At 45.6% G+C, this 19,644-nt stretch overlaps 1 protein-coding gene across 1 annotated transcript in view; it reads left to right on the forward strand.

Moving 5' to 3' along the window:
• The first annotated feature begins 1,334 nt into the window (after positions 1-1,334).
• Positions 1,335-19,644, forward strand: part of ST6GAL2 (ST6 beta-galactoside alpha-2,6-sialyltransferase 2) — a 38,339-nt gene continuing 20,029 nt past the window's right edge. The window contains exons 1-4 of the mRNA XM_023751373.1: positions 1,335-2,238; positions 10,173-10,270; positions 11,674-11,775; positions 14,190-14,364. Of these exons, the coding sequence (XP_023607141.1) occupies positions 1,335-2,238; positions 10,173-10,270; positions 11,674-11,775; positions 14,190-14,364 (1,279 nt within the window). The remainder of the gene's footprint in view (positions 2,239-10,172; positions 10,271-11,673; positions 11,776-14,189; positions 14,365-19,644) is intronic.

Genomic DNA, 19,644 nt, shown 5'->3' on the forward strand with positions numbered 1-19,644 from the left:
TTGAAAAGAGAAGCCAACAGTCTTTGAGTTTACTTACTAGGTACTTCTCATAAATTGTGGAAGGTCACAGCAAAGAAAAGGCTTTTTTCTGTCCTTACACTTCCCTCTTATTCCTTCAGAGACAGGGTGAGGGTGAAGTAGGTGGGCATTATTTGGGGCACTACTGAAGTCCACAGACACCTTGGCATAACATCCCCCTGCAGCAATAGACACTGCAGTCTTGCTTATTCAGGACCATAGGTGTATTTCTGGTATGTTCCAGGCAGCCTCCCAGGCCTGGAAGAGACATGGAAGAATCAGATTTGGTTGTCACCCCCTAGAAATACACAGCAATGCTGTTGTACTGATGGGGAACATAAAAATACATTTTGGGGAGGGGGCTAGCAATCTGACTCTGTACCTAGTTAATCAGTATCCCTAATGCACATTCTTGCTAGCCGATAATTAACTCATTGCCCCTTCCTTAATTATCTGGTCTTGCAAGACCTATTTACCTAAATACTCCCATTTTACAGAGGCCATAAACCATAAACCATACACAACCCCTGGAGGGGGTTATCAGTGCTGGTGCCAGGCCAGGCCTTTAGGTGTGGTCTCACATCCCCCATCCAGACACATGGGGCTTTTTGCAAAGCCCGCGAAAGGTCCGGAAGTCTCATCCATATTTGGGGGACAAAGAAAACAAAGGGTATAAAGGGAAAGCTTCCTCCATATTCAGGGGCTCAGGATTTGGAAACAGGCTCCCCTGAGTCACTAGTACATGTGAAACATCTGAAAATAAATGGGTTTATCCTGAATCTCCAAGTACTCCTGTGTATTTTTCCTTTGCCTGGTAAATTCTGTGACAGTACAATATGTGAACTTTGAGCTTTTGGCTGATAAGTAGGTGAGAGATGGCAAACTCGGCTCAACTCCTGCTTTGTTTTACTAAATTATAATTCTATAAACCCAGTTTCTGGGAGAGGTCGTTGGGATGGCTCCTATGAAGCAGCTGTCAAGGTGGGAAGACGGAGTGACCTGAGAAGGGTTCCCCAGTACACCTACTCCACCTCCTCCCTTCCAGGACAGCCAGCTGAGATGGTGGGACCCCTTTGCAGAAGTCAGGGGTTGGGGGACATATGACACCTGAATTTAGCCAAAGCTTCCCTCACTTCCCCTCCCCCCCCAAGATTCTGGTTGCTGATGCCCACTCAACCCTCGCCTACAGGAACACTGCAAGCATAGATGGTCCCCAGTGATATCTGAGCAGATGTCCACATTAGCTAACTGTAGACCTGTTTTTCAGGTTCATTCCACCACTTTGGGACACCAGCTGCTGAACCCAGAGAACTGCCATGAAACCACCCTTGAAGCAATGGAGACAACTAATGCTTTGTGGGATATTTACTTGGGGGCTCCTCTTCCTGGTGATTTTCATTTACTTCACCGACAGCAACCCTGCTGAGCCCGTGCCCAGCTCCCTTGCCTTCCTGGAGACTAGGAGGCTCTTGCCCATGCAGGGGAAGCAGAGGGTCATCATGGGTGCCATGCAGGAGCCCTCCTGGCCTGAAAGTGTGAACACAAACAAGGGGCTGCTGGAGGGACACCCCATGGGGCCTCGCGACCTGCAGAAATGGGCCAAGTTGCCAGGGGTTGAAAATGAAGAAGAGTTCTTTTTATCTCAGATTGGGAGAAAATCCCAAAGTACCTTCTACCCAGAAGACGACGACTACTTTTTTGCTGCCGGTCAACCAGGGTCTCACAGCCACACTCAGGGGACACTGGAGTCCCTTGCCCCCAGGCACGCTGGCAGGTGGAAGGGGTGGTTGCCGGAGAGGAAAAGGCACCAGCCCCGGGGGAGCAGCCCCGCGCTGGAGGAGGGCGAGGAAGGAGACAGGCTGTACTCCTCCATGTCCAGGGCCTTCCTGCACCGGCTCTGGAAGGGCACCGTCTCCTCCAAGATGCTCAATCCGCGCCTGCAGAAGGCCATGAAGGACTACCTGGCGGCCAACAAGCACGGAGTGCGCTTCCGCGGGCGGCGCGCGGCCGGGCGGAGCCGGGCGGCCCTGCTGTGCGAGCTGCGGCGCCAGGTGCGCCTGCGCACGCTGGATGGCACGGAGCCGCCCTTCTCCGCGCTGGGCTGGCGGGCGCTGGTGCCCCCTGTGCCCCTTGGCCAGCTGCACCCCAAAGGCCTGCGCTCCTGCGCTGTGGTCATGTCTGCTGGCGCCATCCTCAACTCCTCCTTGGGGGAGGAGATAGGTGGGTGTCATGGGGTGCGGGGTGGGGAGGTGGGGGACCCTGGTCCCCGTCCTGGGCCAGGTGCGTGATTAGCGGCTGGCGCTTTCTCTCTTTCTCTGGTTCCCTCCGCAGGGCAGCGTGGGCCTAGCACTGGATATTTCGGACATTAGCTGGAGACCGCTTTTCTCTAGCTGGGACTGAGTGGACCCAGCAGAGGTCCACTGAGCAGTTTTAGAGCAGAGTGTGCTCCCCGAGTTGGGTCCAGGGGAGTGGAAAGCCCGAGCATCCCTGCCTTTTGCAGCGAGACCCTCCTGCTTCCTTAGAAACTATGCTCCCGTTGTTAGTCTCCCAGCCTGGCCCACAGGAGCTGATGAACCCATAGTGTGGTAGAGCTTTGAGGAGCAAACGGGGTAAGAAAGGAGAGCAATCCCCGCGGGTTAAGTGAGGCAGCTCCACAGAGACGTCTCTTGAGGACGACGTCGTTAGTCTGGGACTAAGCCGCTGTTGTGGGCTTTGAGGAGGGACTCCTGCCGGAACAACAAGAGTTCTGACCCTTTGGCACAACTCTGACCTTTGGGTCACGGCCAGTGCACCTAAGCAGGGCCCTTCTCCAAGATGGTAAATAACAGGACCACACCTGCCTCCTATCTTCCCTTAAGAACTATCTTTAAATCCATGCCAGGAGCCTGGGGGAGCGCTGCTTCATAGTTCCCGGGTTAGGGATGGGATATACATGTAGAGAGAAAGGGGCTTATTTTAAGGACTTGCTCCTGTGATTGTGGGGACTGGCAATTCTGAAGTTTGAAGGGCAGGCAGGTAGGAAATTCAGGTAAGAGTTGAATCTGGAGCCTGAGATCTGGAGGATGGGTTGGTAGGTGGAAACTCAGGCTGGGCTTCTCTAATGCGTCCAGATGCAGAATTCCCCCTTCAGGAAATATCAGTCTTTGCTGTAAAGACTTAGACTTCCCTCTCTGCCCAGGCCAATTCTATTGCTGCACCAGTGAGCAAGCAGCTTGGCCCTGTAGGCCCATTAACTCACTTAACCTGTGTGCTTAGCCCTACTGTGTGCCAGCTCCTGTACTGGGTGCCAGAGAACAAATGTGAGTCACACAGCCTCAGCCTGAAGTATGAATGGGAAGCAACCGAGTTTAACACATGCTCACAATAGACAGTGTTACTCGTAACTAATCTGGAAGGACATTCAGGGGGCCGCTGTTGTTTCCTGGACCCATTCGCTGTTCTGTGTCCTTTAGGAGAGGTTGATGTCCTGACCATCTTAAAATGGGGTGGTGCCATCGTGATCAAGCTCCACAACCCAGACCTCATCTGAATGTGAAATTTTTTAAAAGTTAAAATAAGCAAGACACAAGTCTAGACTTGAGGACTGGGGTCCCAGAGTCCCTATGCTGACATTACTGCAGGCCCATAATAACACTGTCCATGTGTCACATAAACGTGCAGCCTGCAATTGATTAGGAAAAGCAGTGGTTAGAGGTCCCTGGAGTGCAGTAACACCACAGTTCCTTCTCGTTTCCAGGGCCATTATTAATAATGTACGAAGGAATTTAAGTATTATGCTGTAAAGCAGGCCGTAACTAGCTTCTGGTTTGGTTTTGCTGTGTTTTAAACACCTCTGCATCACAGCTGCACATTTGGAGTGTTCTCACATGTCAGGGAGAATTCCCCTGCTCCTTATTGTGGCATAAATGTCCCTGACCAGGGTTTCATAAACTCTGTGCAGAATTTGGACTAGAGTGCGAAAGACACTGGGCATTACATGTTTTGGGGAAACGTGAAATGTCATATCTTTGTTAATTTCTAGTATCCAAATCTAATTTATATTGTCTGCACTCACATGAAGCTTCATGATTAGAATTGTCTAATATATACTCAGAATCTTAACTGAAAAACACAAATTTTTAAAATTCTTTATTGTTTTGTCTAGGTTCTTTAGAATCCAGTTTTGTACCTACCATCTTAAGTATATGTTATCATAGCATAACACAAGTTGTAAAAACAAAATGTCCTTCATTTTTATAAGCTGGTATCTCTTACCCTCAGCACTGGTACAGTGTGAGGCGGTGCCTTCTCCTTTCTGCTCACCAGGAATGTGGGAATGTGCATGTGCTTATCAACACAGAGTTGTTAAGGGCTCTCTTAATAAAAACAAATCACTAGCAGATTCCTTCAGGCAACTTGGAATATTGGGGCATGCTGTACTATTTAGCTAAATTCATCTTGACCTCTAAAAATCTCTTGTGGATTGGCTAAGTGAAGATCAAAAGACTTACCAAGATAATTTTATGAAAAACTGAGAGCAGAGCTATAAAAGTACCTGGGGCTAGCTCCATGTCAGCACTGCCAGGAGGCCCCTCAGGCAGAACTGTGCCTGAAGGCTTAGCAGTCACACCACCAGCCCCAAAGGAAGACTCTGTGAGTCTCTGGTTTCCTCGCCTGCTGGCTTCCTCTAGCTCCCTCTGCTGGTCCTATTGGCAGTGCAGTCCTTTTTCCAAGTTCTGTTAGACCAGTGGTTCCCAAACTTATTTGGCCTACCGCCCCCTTTCCAGAAAAAATATTACTCAGCACCCCCTGGAAATTAATTTTTTTAAATTTTAATAGCAATTAAACAGAAAGATATATGTATTAATGTTTCTACCTTTTTCGTAAAATATAGTAAAGAAAGGTGTAAATTAGAAACATTGAAGTTTGAAATTATGAAACTATTTATTGAACTCAGAATAGAAAGGTAATACAAAAAAAGTTAAAACAAATGCACCTGTGGCCATCACCACCCCCCTGGATCGCTGCAGCGCCCACCAGGGGGCAGTAGCGCCCACTTTGGGAATCACTGTGTTAGACTGAGTCATGCCCTGTAATTGTTTTTAAGAACATTTGTCAAAATGTTCTTAAAATGTAGCAGTTGTCAAAAACTCCTTGTTAAATATGTTATTGAAAAGCAAACTGAACTGTTTTGGAAATGTGGAACATTTTTTCCTAGAATCATTGAGATCTTTCTTCAGCCACACATATAAATAATAATTTGGTAGCGAGATCATCTGCCAGCAGTCCTGTGGAAACTCACTACAGAGGAGAAATGTCTGCTCTGAACTAACATTGGTGGCCTCGATCTGGGAGATCAGGATCTGTGTACTTGAAATACAAATTCTGGGAAGCCTGTGGGAAATGGGGGAGGGCCTGTATAAGGAGTGAAGCCCCTGTTTTGTTACCTTAAAAAAAGCAAGAAAGACATAGAGTTATTTAGCAAGCATTGAGTATTTATTGATCCCCACCTCTCTGAGGCCTGATAACTATGCTAGCTACTAGTGACACAAAGATGAATAGGGACCTAAACCTCAAACCCTCTGCATTCCGGTGGGGAAGACAGACTACGAACAGGCAGTGGTTAGGAGAAGAACTGAGAGAGGTGTAGACTGACAGGGAAGACAACAGAATCCTAGCCCACGGTGAGGGCTGGTGCCTGGACAGAGAGGAGGTCAGCAAAGACTGCCTAGAGAGGGGAATCCAGGCCAGAGGTGCAGCGCGCTGCAGGGCACCACCGGTGGGAGGGGAGAGGAGAGAAGGCTGGACAGGTGGCAGGAGGTCAGCTCCCAGATGTTTTTGTGCATCATTCCCAGAAATTAGACTTCACTAAGTAATTGTTATCATAGGTACCACTCAGTAGGGTGTTTACAGCAGGTTCAGTACCAAATGCTTTTATGTGTTAACTGCTGGAAGCCTTACAGTCTGAAGTAATAGATACAGTTATTCCTGTTTTATGGATAAGGAAATGTAGACACCTGGAAGGCCCAGTGGGCGGAGCCTGGATTCCATCGGACTCCAGTCTGAGTCTCCAGGAACTCCAGCTTTGACCCGGGGCCTATGGTCAGAGGCACTGCAATGTTTGAAGCAGAGGGTTGATGGGTCAACTTTTTATTTTAGAGAGATTGCTCCAGAGCCTAGATTTGAAGGCATGAAGATATAAGTGCCATTGCAGGAGTCCCGGGAGAGGTGAGGTAGAGTCGGAGAGAGATGAAGTCCCTAAGGACTGCAGGCTTTTGCTTGCTTACTGATGCAGATTTCGTGTACTGGGTGTGTGGGGAAAAGGAGGAGGAGAATGAGGACCCAGTGCCCAGGGCAGGACAGTAACGGAGGGCTCCTGCACCTCCTGGCTGGCTGCTCCTCAAACGGCCTTAATGTTCCTTCAGTGAGTGCACTTCGCCTGGCTCTGTTCTCAAGGTCAACGCGAAATGGCTCTCCCCTGGAAAAGCCTTCTCCAGAACGATGCTTTACACCCCTTGTGCTTGCTGTCTGATCTCTTTCTTCTCTTCTAAATGTGAACAGACAGCATAGTTTTTAAGGCACATTTATCAAGGTGGTGCACACACAGCCAAACAGACGTTTACAAAACACGCTGCCTGATGGGCGCACTCTCAGCTCATCCTCCCCATTCGGCTCACTGACAGCTTTAAGGAGGGTCATCCCAGCAGCCGCCAGCTCTCCCTCCAGTCTTCCTCCACAAAACTGGCCCTTTAGCTCTTGACTCACTACATTGCATGGCTGTGCCCTGTGCCTGTGAAGTCATTTGAAGTCTTAAAACGCACCTCAGTGGAACTCCGGCCTTTAAAAGCTGTGACGTTTTCAGGGGTGATGCAATGAGTTTGGAATTGCCTGATGAATTTGAAATGCAGCCACTGCTTAGGTGCCTTGGCTTGTTGACCTCAGCCTCAGACAGAGCTGCCTGGGGGCAGTGTGGTCCAGTGGGAGACCTGTGCAGTAGGAGTGCTGGCGCTGCCTCGCCCTGGGGTGCTGACCACCTCTCAGTGCCCAGAGCTTACCTCCCTGCTTGCAGCCTGCACTCACGGGCCACCCTGCCAGGCAGGGTTGCCTTAGGTCCAAGTTTACACAGTGGGGTCTGCTTACACTTGGGGAGTCTAAGACTCTCTCAGGGATCCACGAAATGAAAACTATTTTTATAATAATACTCAAAGGTTTTTTTAACTGTTGACATTCGCATTGATGTTGCAAAAGCATTGGCGAATAAAATGCTTCTTAGTACAAATCACGGCAGCAGGCCCAACTCTGTTGGGCAGGGCATTTTCGCTGCCAAACTCAGCAGGAAAAGCAAAAAGGGCCAGGTTCACTTACAGATGTCCTTCATGAAATAGTGAAAATTGTTGATTTTATTAAATCTCAGCCTCTGAGTACCTGTGGTTTGGGGGCCCAGGGGGAAATGTCGTGAAAAGCACTGTGTGTGCTGGCACACGGGGAAGAGCGTCTGTGTGGCTGGTGAGCGGAATGAGCCGTTTTATTACTGAAAACACATTTTACCTTGAACAAATGGCTAACTGACTTTATTCAGTCTTCGACATTAGCAGAAATTCTCAAAAACTGATCAAGTGAACCTATCACTTTTAGGAAAATAACTGACAGTGTTGGTTGCCAGTGATAAAATTCAGGCTTTCAAGCTTGAGCTTGATATACTTTATAACAAAATGCATCAATATTTGGAAGATCTGGGTAACTTACTGAACTGATAGTCTCAGGTGATCATTGCACAGTGTTACAGAATTATGCACATGTGAATCATCCATTTTGAGAGCAAGATAAACTGATGGGTTTTAATGTAACAGCATGAAAAGTTCGTTGATACTGTGTCACATTCCTCATTGCGGCCACCTTTTGTAAACTAGCACTTATCAAGTTTTGATGAAGTATCAGAGAAGACTATTCCCAGTAATCTGCAAAGACTTCAGATATTTCGCCCATTTCCCGTGATACATCTGAGTCTTTATATACTTCAACTAAAGCAATACATTGCAGCAGACTGTGTGCACCAGCAGCCAGGAGAAGCCAACTGTCTTCTGAAAAGTCACTCATTAATGAGATTTGCAAACATTTAAAACAGTGCCAGTCTTCTCACTGGGTTTTGTTTTTTTTTTCATTTTGAAAATGTATTTTACATAAAAATGTTATTTTAAATTAAATTAATAAACATTTAAAGTTTTTCTATTTTACTTTCTAATATTGATGTAGTTCAAATAAACATAATGCCTTTGGGTTGTCATACATTTTCAAGAATGTAAAGGGGTCATGAGACCAAAAAATAAGCATCTAGAGCAGTGGTTCTCAACCTTCTGGCCCTTTAAATACAGTTCCTCATGTTGTGACCCAACCATAAAATTATTTTTGTTGCTACTTCATAACTGTAATGTTGCTACTGTTATGAATCATAATGTAAATATCTGATATGCAGGATGGTCTTAGGCGACCCCTGTGAAAGGGTCGTTCGACCGCCAAAGGGGTCGTGACCCACAGGTTGAGAACCGCTGATCTAGAGAGTGGCAAACTTCCTATTCTTAGGAGCCAGGTAGTAAATGTTTTGGGCTTGGTGAGCCACAGGGTCTCCCAGCTCAGCTGTGCTGTTACAGACAATAGATACACAAGTGACTATGTCTGTGTCACAGCACAGCTTTGTTTACTAAAACTGATGGCAGGTCATAGCTTGCTGACTATTGAAAAATTTCCCCTAAAAGAACATTGCAGGACTTTTTGATGACTTAGCCAGGTACCCTTTATGCATTGTTTGTATTCCAAGAGTGTTGATTTGGTGCTCAAAACTGGACTCTGAAATCTTCTGAATCCAATGCTTGTCAAGAGAGGCACCTTTTGTAACGTGGTTTTAATGGTGGCACACATGCCAAGTTTCTACTACTTAGGGAGTTGGAGGGTCTCTCCCAAGGAGACTCCGCAGGAGCGGATGGACTCAAGTGGAGAATGGGAGCTGCTTTAGGGACTTGAGTGGAGTGTGGTCACTGTAAAGGTGGCATGTATCCACAAGACTTTTTGGCAGATCAGAAATGCATAATTTCACCTCACTCCCTCACAAATAGGCAGTGTCATTGCTCCAAGTTGAACCTGAAATGTGCATAGAATTTTTGAAGCTAAAAGTAGCCTATGGAGATTCCCTTATTACTGATTAAGTCTGATTTCAGGCTGGTCTCTGAAAAATGAATACTTAGCACAGGAAATTTCAAGACATGTATACTGACTGCGCTGTGGAAAGAGAACAAACACATCTCCCATTTCCATCCCTTAGTCAGATGAGAGCCCACTTTCCTTGACTTCTAGTTCTTGTCTCCCTTGTCAGCTCTATGATATGGGAGCCATCTTTTGGGACCTCAGAGAACTTGGAAAAGTCTAACTTTTGAGTCAAATGAAGGGAGACGTGGTGAAGCTCCGTGGACCACGGTGTGCCCGATGGGCTATAAGCAGCATTGGTAGCTGGTGCCTCCCTTCCTCCAGGGCGAGGCCGCCCTTCCTCCAGGGCGAGGCAGTAAGGTAGGCCATTGCTGGAAAAGGAAGAATGCACTAAGACTGCTCTCGTGTGGGTCTTCTTGGCATTGTAAGCAGTAGGTAAAGATGCACAGAAACTACGGCTGGTTTTCTTTTTTAAGCAAAACCAGCACCCAAAAGTGGTCAAGATGCAGTGAAGGCTGTGGGTCTGACTGTGAGAGACACGCTTGATCTTGGTGCAGGCAATGGCGTTGGAGGCAGCAGGAGCAGCCTCCACTCCCTGCAGCAGTGAGAAGCCACAGTGAGCAGCCTGTTTGTAGAGTCCTGTTCCCATAGATTCCATCTTCAAAAAGTTTTGGAGTCTTTAGGAGAATGGCTGCAAAAAGCATGTCCCCTTGTAAAGATGTGGACACGTAAGCATCTCTGAATAACTTAGATGTCACAGGACCTGCTGTAATTGCATGGATTGTGCCTCCATGCTGATCTGCCCCTGGCAGCATCTCATTCTAAATAAACAGCATGCTGAAAATGTGTCCATGGGTCTCTTCATTGTTGGTGTCTGATTAGCTTCCGGTTTAAAAGATTCACTTTAAGATATTTTCCTAGATTATGTTTATTCTACAGATAGAAAAAATGTGAGAGTGTCATTTATGTGCCCCTAGATTCTCATGATGCAGTCTTGAGATTTAACGCGGCTCCCACCCGTGGCTATGAGAGAGATGTTGGGAATAAAACCACTGTGCGCATCATTAATTCCCAGGTAAGATGGATGGAATGCTTGCATGGATGTGTGCTCTATAGGTAAATAGTTTAACTGGATGAGTGAAGAGAAATTATCCAGAAAATCATGATCACGATTTTCCTTATTTCTATGGGTCTTGTAATTATAAAGAATTAATGAGGAAAAAATGTAGAGAAATGGGAATTTGTGTGTGACATGAATAGAAAAAAAATGATAAAATAAGCTCAAAAGAAAAAAAAGTTTATATATATATATAAATCTCCATAGACTTACCATGTTGCATCGTGTGGATTTCAAATGATGTTAAACTTATGAGAAGTAGTGGCCAAGAGAAGGCAGGGGATGGAGGAGAGAAAAGCAAAGGTACAAAATTCAAGGGTAGTAGGGTAGCTTGAAACTTTAGTCTGTTATTTGAAAATTTTAAAAATGAAAATGGATTGTTGAATTGAAAATGAAAGTATCTCGTTTCTTTGTATTCTTAATAAGAATGTTTTCCAAATTTGTAGCAAAATTATTCTCAGAACAAACCACAACTATTTCTAGAGTTTCAAACTATATAGAAAAATATGAGGTGATGAATGATTTCTGATGAGTTGCTTGCAGAACAAAAGATTAGATTTCTGCCTAGTACCCTGAGCCAGGCAGCACACAGCAAGGTAAGAAACGATTACCACATTTCCTTCATTTATAGATGCCATTGATTATAAGATTCACCATTCATTTAATAACAGCTTTTCAGAGAGGAGGAGATAACCTTCACCAAATTAAAATACATGTCACTATAGGATAACTTTCAACTACAGAAACATTAAAATGTGAAGAAAAAAAGTACATCTTAGAAACTGAAAAATTGCATCTTAAAACTGAAATCACATTATTTTTTCTCAAAAATGTAATTTTAAAAAAGATGATTGGCAGGTGAGATTGAAGAACTCATCCAGACTAGACAGGGCCCCAAAGGAAACGGTCACCCAGGCTGACTCGGGTTGACTGGCTCGCTGTGTCCCCGTTGTCCTAGGCTGGCACGCGGAGGCACCTGCAGAATTCAGTTCATCCACATCTGCAGCTCTCTCCCAAGTTACCTGTGAAGACAATTGAAGAAGTTGTGGGGCCCTGAATTCGCTAGGTTATGTCTTTCGGGAGCTGATTTGATTCCACTAGATATGAGTACAGTGCTGGAAGAAAATGTAAGAACTGGGGGATTTAAAAACAAACAAATAACAAAACCTCATTTCCCCAAACATTTTTTAGGAGCTTTAGCACGCGATGCCAGCCTCTCTCCCTCCCCCAGAAGAAAACAAAGCCTGAGGGACTTTTGAAAAATGGATCAGAGCAAGGAAAATTATTTTTCATCTCTTTTTAAAATATGATTTTGAAGAACCAAACACTTGCTTTGAAATTATTTTTCTATGTATTTGCAGATTCTGACCAACCCCAACCATCACTTCATTGACAGTTCATTATATAAAGATGTCATTTTGGTGGCCTGGGACCCTGCTCCTTATTCTGCAAATCTTGACCTGGTAAGTCTTCATTTGTCACCCCTACCCTGACCCTAGTGGTCAGAAGGTGCCTTTGACTGATTACTCATGGGAGCAAGTCAAGGGTTAGCTTTGATAGACATAATGAAACTGATCGTGGGTGCTGCTTAAATACATGTGTGTCCATGCCATCTTGATACCCACTTCCCATAACATGCTTGGTGAGCATTGTCCATCTAAAAAGGGCTTTTGCTGTGGAGGATTTTTTTTTCAATGTCCAAATGTTCAGAAATTCCTAGTTACACTGGAGGTTGGGCTGATTAAATCAAAATATTCCCATTATGATAGGGTTACATTACCTTCCAAGAAGTTACAGACCTTTTGAAATAAATTGGAAGTGCTTGGCAAGAAAAATCTAAACTTGTGTGTCACCAGTTTGTTATTTAAATGAACCTGTTACAGGCTTTCCTTGAGTGGGTCACTCTGCTTCAGCTTCTCAACCTGTTTGATCTTGTGATGCATAAACAAGATCATTGCTAGCCATCAAAATGTAGGCAAGTTATATGCACAACTTTCTGGCAAGTCGCTGGCTATCTAAACAAGCATCCAGTTACTTCTGGTAAAGCCTGGGATGAAGAGCCAGTGTCGCTGGAAGATGGATGATAATTTCACCACGGCAGATGCTGTCCGCTGTGCCAATGATGTCTTTCCGTTTGTTTTGCTGTGACTCAAGAGAATGCAGTCTTGTGGAGGGGACTGATCTTGGCTCTTCCGCAACTCCCCCCTCTCCCCGCGAGAGATAGCTTTCTAAGAGAGCTGCCCAGGGTTGATGGGTCCCTCTGAAAGGAATGTTCTGTCGCTGTTCCTCATGAAGCTGGACCTTTACCTAGCGTGATTACTAACCACTTTAACCAGGATTGAAATCAGAACCACCTGGAGAGGATTTTTCAGATATGTCTGTCAGAGCCCCATTTCCGGAAATGTAGTGCACGGCATTGATGTGTATTTTCTGAGAAAGCCTTTTGGGCTCTCATTTGTGCCCTCCATTGAGAATCAAGCATCACATGGGGGTTTGAACTTTTCAGCTTCCCTCCCAGCCTGAGGTTCTCTGGCTTGGAGTTCGGATAGCTCTCTTGCTGTTTGTGGACAGACCGAGAGCTTCTAGTTTTCGAACCTTGCTTGTTGCTCTGTTGGAAGCCTCCAAGGGCAAGGCACAGGGCTGTGCAACCCCATGGGTGTGAACGCCATGGTGCTGAAGTCTGAGTGACAAGCTGTTGTCCGAGGGCCTGTCCTTCCATTCACTGTGTCAGGATCGAAGGAGGGGAAGAAGCAAGTCCCACATTCCTTCCCACTGCCTCACTGAAGATGATCTGGCCCAGCCATCCTCAGCATCTTCAAAGCAACAGAACACATTCAACCATGGACTGTTCCTCGAGGTCTTACTCTAGACCAGGTGTCTCTCTGAAGGGAGCTTGGAGCCTGAGCCGAGCCTCCCCCTCACACACCTTCTCCAAATCTCATTTCATGGTGACAACTGACACACTTCTGCAAACATTTTTTTAAATCAACCTATAGTTTATTTTATCATAAAATATTTTATATACAATCAATGTAAGCATACATTTTGATGAGTATTAGCAAATATCTGTAATCATGTATCTATCACCACAATTAAGAAATAGGATATTTTCATCACTCCAGGGTCCCTTGTGCCACACCTATGGGTCATCCTAGCCCTAGCCCTAGGCATTAACTGATTTGCTTTCTGTCGTTTTAGATTCTGTTTGGAAAACATTAGTTTTGAGCCCAGAGGTCAGCAAACCACAGCCACGGGACAAATATGGCCCTGGTTTTAAATAAAGTTTTGTTGAAACAAAGCCAAGCCATTCATATGGCATCTTGTGTGGCTGCTTTCCTAGCACAAAGACAGAGCTGAGTGATTGCCACAGAGACCATAAACCCACAAACCCTTTGCAGAAGTCTGCTGAGCGCTGCATGCAGCATCTGTCTAGCGCAGCGGTTCTCAACCTGTGGGTCGCAACCCCTTTGGAGGTCAAACGACCCTTTCACAGGGGTCGCCTAAGACCATCGGAAAACACATATATAATTACATATTGTTTTGTGATTAATCACTATGCTTTAATTATGTTCAATTTGTAACAATGAAAATACATCCTGCATATCAGATATTTACATTACGATTCATAACAGTAGCAAAATTACAGTTATGAAGTAGCAACGAAAATAATTTTATGGTTGGGGGTCACCACAACATGAGGAACCGTATGAAAGGGTCGCAGCATTAGGAAGGTTGAGAACCACTGGTCTAGCGGGACCCCTGCTCTCTGTCTGCATTCCCCACTCCCCTCTGAGTCCCTCCCTCCCTCTGGTGCTGTCCTGTGTCCTTTGCACAGCGTGGCCCTCAGGACTGGATTGTGTTGGTTTTTTTCTCTTAGTGGTACAAGAAGCCAGATTACAACCTGTTCACACCATATGTCCAGCATCGTCAGAGGAACCCAGAGCAGCCCTTCTACATTCTTCACCCTAAATTTGTATGGCAGCTTTGGGACATCATCCAGGAGAACACCAAGGAGAAGATTCAGCCCAACCCACCATCTTCTGGCTTCATTGGTAGGTGCACTGGTAAAACTGGAAAGAGTGATGTGCAGGAAGGTTAGGCCTGATACGCAATAAATACACATTCATGTTATACAATAAGAGCAAGTAAAGGTGTTTTAGAGGGGAAATAGACCAGCTGAAGAAAAGAGAAACATTCTTCTCCAGTTTCTATTGCCACATTGCCCACTACCCAAAATTCCAAGAACTACTTTATTTTCTTGCACGATTTTATGGGTCAGTATGGGCTTGTCTGGGGTTGCTGGGTTGTGTTCAGCTGCTTCATGGGATGGCTTTGTTCCAGGTCTCGCCCCATGGAAGGAATTCTCGCTCCCAGTGGGAGTTCAGGCTCAGCGGGGACTGTTGGCCTGTGGCCACACATGGCCTCTTACATGGTGGACTCAGAGTAGCTGCACTTCCTAAATGGGCTCCAGGCAAGTGGTCCAAAACACAGGCGATAGAACTGTCAGTGTCTTATGGCTGAGGCCTGGAGATGTGCACAGCATCACCGTGCTATGTTCTGGGGGTCAGAGCAATTGAGGTCCTGTCTGCTTCAAGGGAGGACACACAGAGCCCACCTTGGCCATCTCTGATCCACCACCCACTGCCATGCACAGTGCTGGCGGGAGGACTGGCTGGAAATGAATGTGTGACCACAGGACAGTACCAGGTGGCCCAGGCTCTGGTGAGATTAATTTTAGGACCTTAGACAGCTGTTACCACCAGAGTCCACTAGCTCTAACCCAAAACTAGATTTGATGTAACAAGATTATCACATGTTTTTAGCCAGGCTTTGATCCTCAAAGTTGTGGTCTTACCCCATTTGTTTATCTACGTTTCAGTATATTGCCCCAAGAATTTCTTAGATCTCCTTGGCAATGTGAAGGCAGTAATAGAACCAAAGATATTAGTTTTGTGCACAGGAAACTGTAACATTCTCCCCCTGATTTCAGTGTCTTTAGAACTGTGCACCTTGGCGTCCCTGTGTGATAAAGGAGCGTTTAAGGAGCTACACTGGTTTCCTCATGGATACGGGGAACATGCACAGTATCTGAACTGAGACTTACAGGTGTTGGAGTGGGCTTTTAGTATTGTAATAATGTGAATATTTTATGTAGAATTCAAGACAAAATTTACACTGTGACCGAATATTACTTTTCAATTTTTAAAGCCATGCCTTTGACACTCCTTATTTCCAAATCAGTCTTAAAATCCTAATCTCTTTATCTTTTGTGCAGTTCCATTGAATCTGTTGATTTAGGAAAAAAGGTATAATTAATTTGTCAGCAAAAGGGTGATGGAATAATGCTTAGACAGTATAATAGGGTGTGACAGGAATTTAGTATCTTTTTCTTTCTGTTGCTTTCTCATGAATTCATTTGGCTAGTATTTGATTAGAGTAAAAGTTTTAGGGCACAGTGGTGGGCTGTCGGATATGCTTATTGTGATATAGTTTGAGATATTCAAGTTAGCTAGTCACAGCTGGAGAAGACGTTTTCCCCAGGTGTTTTTGTTGAAAGAAATCATGCCTCGTATATATGACCAGCCTCCTTTCATAGCTGTTGACTGAGAATTTGGAATTTCACAGGCTGATGATTGCCTTTCCAGCTTCTACATGAAAAAGGGGATTGCAGTTTGAAGTCTTTGGGAGCGTGTCATTGGATTGGACAGACTGTGACTTCTTCTCTGACATTTACTAGCTTTCTAATTATGGGCAAGTTGCTTAATCCTGTGCCTCTCCATATGCACATGTGAGAAATGCAAATACAGTGGGGCCTTGACTTACGAGTGTCCCGACTAAGGAGTTTTTTGAGATACCAGCTGTCTCTCGGCAGATTTTTTGCATTGAGTTGACAGAGTAATTTGAGTTAACGAGCTCCTTAACGAGCTCCTTAATGAGCTCGGTCTCAGAACGAATTAAACTCGTAAGTCAAGGCCCTACTGTAATAATAAAACCTTTGAAAATATGAGTTAGTGGGCCGATTTGCAGTTGTTATTTTCTAGCTGTGCTCTGTCCTGTATTGCAGCCGTTAGCCACAAATGGCTATCCACATTTAAACCAACTGGGATTAATACCAGCCCCATTTCAGGTTTCAGTAGCCACATGCTCCTGGTGGCCACTGGCTTGGGCAGTTCAGACAGAGAACTCTCCATGGTCACAGGCAGTTCTGCAGGGCACACTGTTAAGTTTGGCCAGAATGAAAAAGAGCAAGTCGATAAGGCATCATTGTTCCCACTGGGCAGGCTGGGTCTGTGGGGATGTAAGTGTATACTAGTAGAAGGTGTGGCTTGACGTCATTGACTTTGTCTGCCGCTTTTGTTCTTTGCCTTATTTAAGTGTGAGCACCTCACTAAAGGTGGGCAGGAGATACCACCTGGGCAAGCTTATGCCCAGCAGAGCTGTCACCCTCTGCATCTCCTGCTGATGTTACAACCTTTGTACTCTTCCTGGATCTTGCTAGAAATATGCTCAGAGCAGAGACTGTTCTATAATTTATCTGACTTTTTTATATACCAGTAAAATTATGTCACCCGCATCTTAATCTATCTTCCAGAAGAATTTTTAAAAATCAATGAGTGTTTTCTTCGCTTATCAAAAAGTGTTCTCCAAATGTGCCTTCATGTTCTAAGGTCATGTTGAAAAGCTATTGACTTATTGTCTTGTCACCTCATCATTTCCAAACATTCCAACCTGTAATGTCAGTTACTGAACAAAAGAACCGGTGGTGGAGCCCGTCCATGAGGTGAGAATGTCTCCATGTGCGTGCATTTCCAGGTTCTGCCCAGGTGCACAGTCAGCAGGACACGCTCCTTCAGAGAAGAGCAGCACGCAGCCCCTGGGCTGGCTGCTTTCCTGATGAGCACAGGGTTCCATCTGCAAGTGAAGCAGGATGAATCCTTTTCTTTATTGATGAGCTGCTCATCCAGCTGGAAAAAAGCTGTCTCACATTTAATGTCTTCCATTTCTAAATCCACTGCACACATTTTCCCTATATGTGTTTATGACTCAGCATGTGTGAGATAGAGGGACTCTAAAAGTTGACTGTTTTGCCCTTGCTGGTATGGCTCAGTTGGTTGAGTATCATACAGTGCACCAAAGGATCATTGGTTCGATTCCCAGGCAGGGCACATGCCCATGTTGTGGGCTAGATCCCCAGTAGGGGGCATTCAGGAGGCAGCTGATCAATGTTTCTCTCTTCTCTCTATTCCTCTCTCACAAACATCAATTAAAAACATATTTAAAATATTAATAATAATAAAAGTTGGCTGTTTTGAACACAAAAGGCATTTATCTTATGGAAATTTAGTCAATGGCTTTTAGATTCCCAGAGGAACACACCTGGTCCCTTAAATGTAATGTTATTGGTACTAGTTAGAGGCCTGTTCCTGGGCTGAACTCATTGTGAAGGTCTGGGGTGGGGAACCTTTTAGCTCAGTGGTTCTGAAAGTATACCATATATCAGAATCACCCAGAGGGCTTGTGTATCAGTTACCTAATGCTGTGAAGCAATTACCCCAAAACTCAGGTACTGCAAAGAACAATAAGCAGGTGTTACCTCACACAGTTTCTGTGGTTAGTAATCCAGGAGCACATTAGCTGGGTGACTTGGCTTGTATCTCAGGAGGTTGCAGTCAAGCTATTTAGACCTGGGCCAACCAGTCTGCTTCCAAGGCAGCTCACTTGCTTGTACAATGGCTGTTGCCAGAGGCCTCAGTTTCCCACCCAGGACCTGTCCACAGGGCCACTTGAGTGCTTGAGGGTCCTCACAGCCTGGGCCTGGTTTCTCTAGAGCAGTGGTTCTCAACCTTCCTAATGCCGTTTAATACAGTTCCTCATGTTGTGGTAACCCCCAATTTCATTGTTACAAATTGAACATAATTAAAGCATAGTGATTAATCACAAAAACAATATGTAATTATATATGTGTTTTCCGGTGGTCTTAGGCGACCCCTGTGAAAGGGTCGTTTGACCTCCAAAGGGGTCGCGACCCACAGGTTGAGAACCGCTTCTCTAGAGCCAGGGCTCTAAGAGAGGAAGCAGGGATAGAGGAAGCCACAGTACTTTTTAGGGGGTCATAAATTATCACATTGGCTACTTTCTGTCCACTATACAAGTTAGCCTCATGGTTGTGACATGGAGCTACACAAAGATGAGACTCATTTTATGCCCAGAGAACTTAGTGTAAAAAGGCATATGTCACAGCTGACTATAAATACCCTTCCTAAAAATGGATTTTTGTTAGTTTGGTTGGTTGGTTAGTTGTATCATCTTAGAAACCAGAGTCTTGGATATATTAATTAGTGGGGTATAAGCAAGGTCCCACCTCTTCATGGATTTCAGGAAACCAGCCTCTCAGCAATATTTGGGCAGTGGGTTAGCCAGTGTCTTTTATTCAAAGAAATGCCTTCTGCACCTTCTTTAGCAACCCCTAGCCCAGCACTAACAGCCTCCCTGATGTCACATAAATCTTGTAGGCTTACCTTATCAGAAAGAAACTGGGGTATGGAGTCTGCTGGGAAAGGGAAGCAATTACTATTTTTTTTGTTAGTAGAAATATTTAATTGTTGGGACAAAAATAAGTGCTCAAGTAAAAATTCTCTGGAAAGAGTAATATATAACAAAAACAATATCTAGTTTTATAACTTTATATTATGCTAGACTAGAGGCCTGGTGCATATTTGTGCACTGGGTGTGTGTGTGGGGGGGGGGGGTACCTCAGCCCGGCCTGTGCCCTCTAACAGTCCGGGACCCCTGGGGGGTGGAAATGTCTACCTACTATAAAAGTAAAAAAAACAACTCCAGCAACTGCCACTGTGCTCACCAGCTGTAAGTCCGGCTTCTGGCTGAGCTGCGCTCCCCCTGTAGGAGCGCACTGACCACTAGGGAGCAGCTTCTGTACTGAGTGTCTGCCCCCTGGTGGTCAGTGCACATCATAGTGACCAGTTGTTCCACTGTTTGGTCGATTTGCTTACTAGGGTTTTATTATATAGGACTAGAGGCCCCGGTGCACAAAAATTTGTGCACTCGGTGGGGGGGGGGGTCCCTCAGCCCGGCCTGTGCCCTCTCGCAGTCTGGGACCCCTCGGGAGATAACGGGCAGGCCCAATCCCTAGGTGCAGCCCCTGGTCAGGCTCAGAGCAGGGCTGATTGGGGAGTTGGGGCGCCGCCCCCTCTCATGCACAGAGCAGGGCGGATTGGGAGGTTGCGATGCCACCCTCAGTCACCCTCAGGGTAGGGCCGATTGGGGGGTTGGCACCGCCCCCTGTCACACTCAAGGCAGGGTCGATGGGGAGG

The sequence above is a fragment of the Myotis lucifugus genome, unplaced genomic scaffold (assembly GCF_000147115.1).
Source record: "Myotis lucifugus unplaced genomic scaffold, Myoluc2.0 scaffold_21, whole genome shotgun sequence".
Classification (NCBI taxonomy): Eukaryota; Metazoa; Chordata; class Mammalia; order Chiroptera; family Vespertilionidae; genus Myotis; species Myotis lucifugus.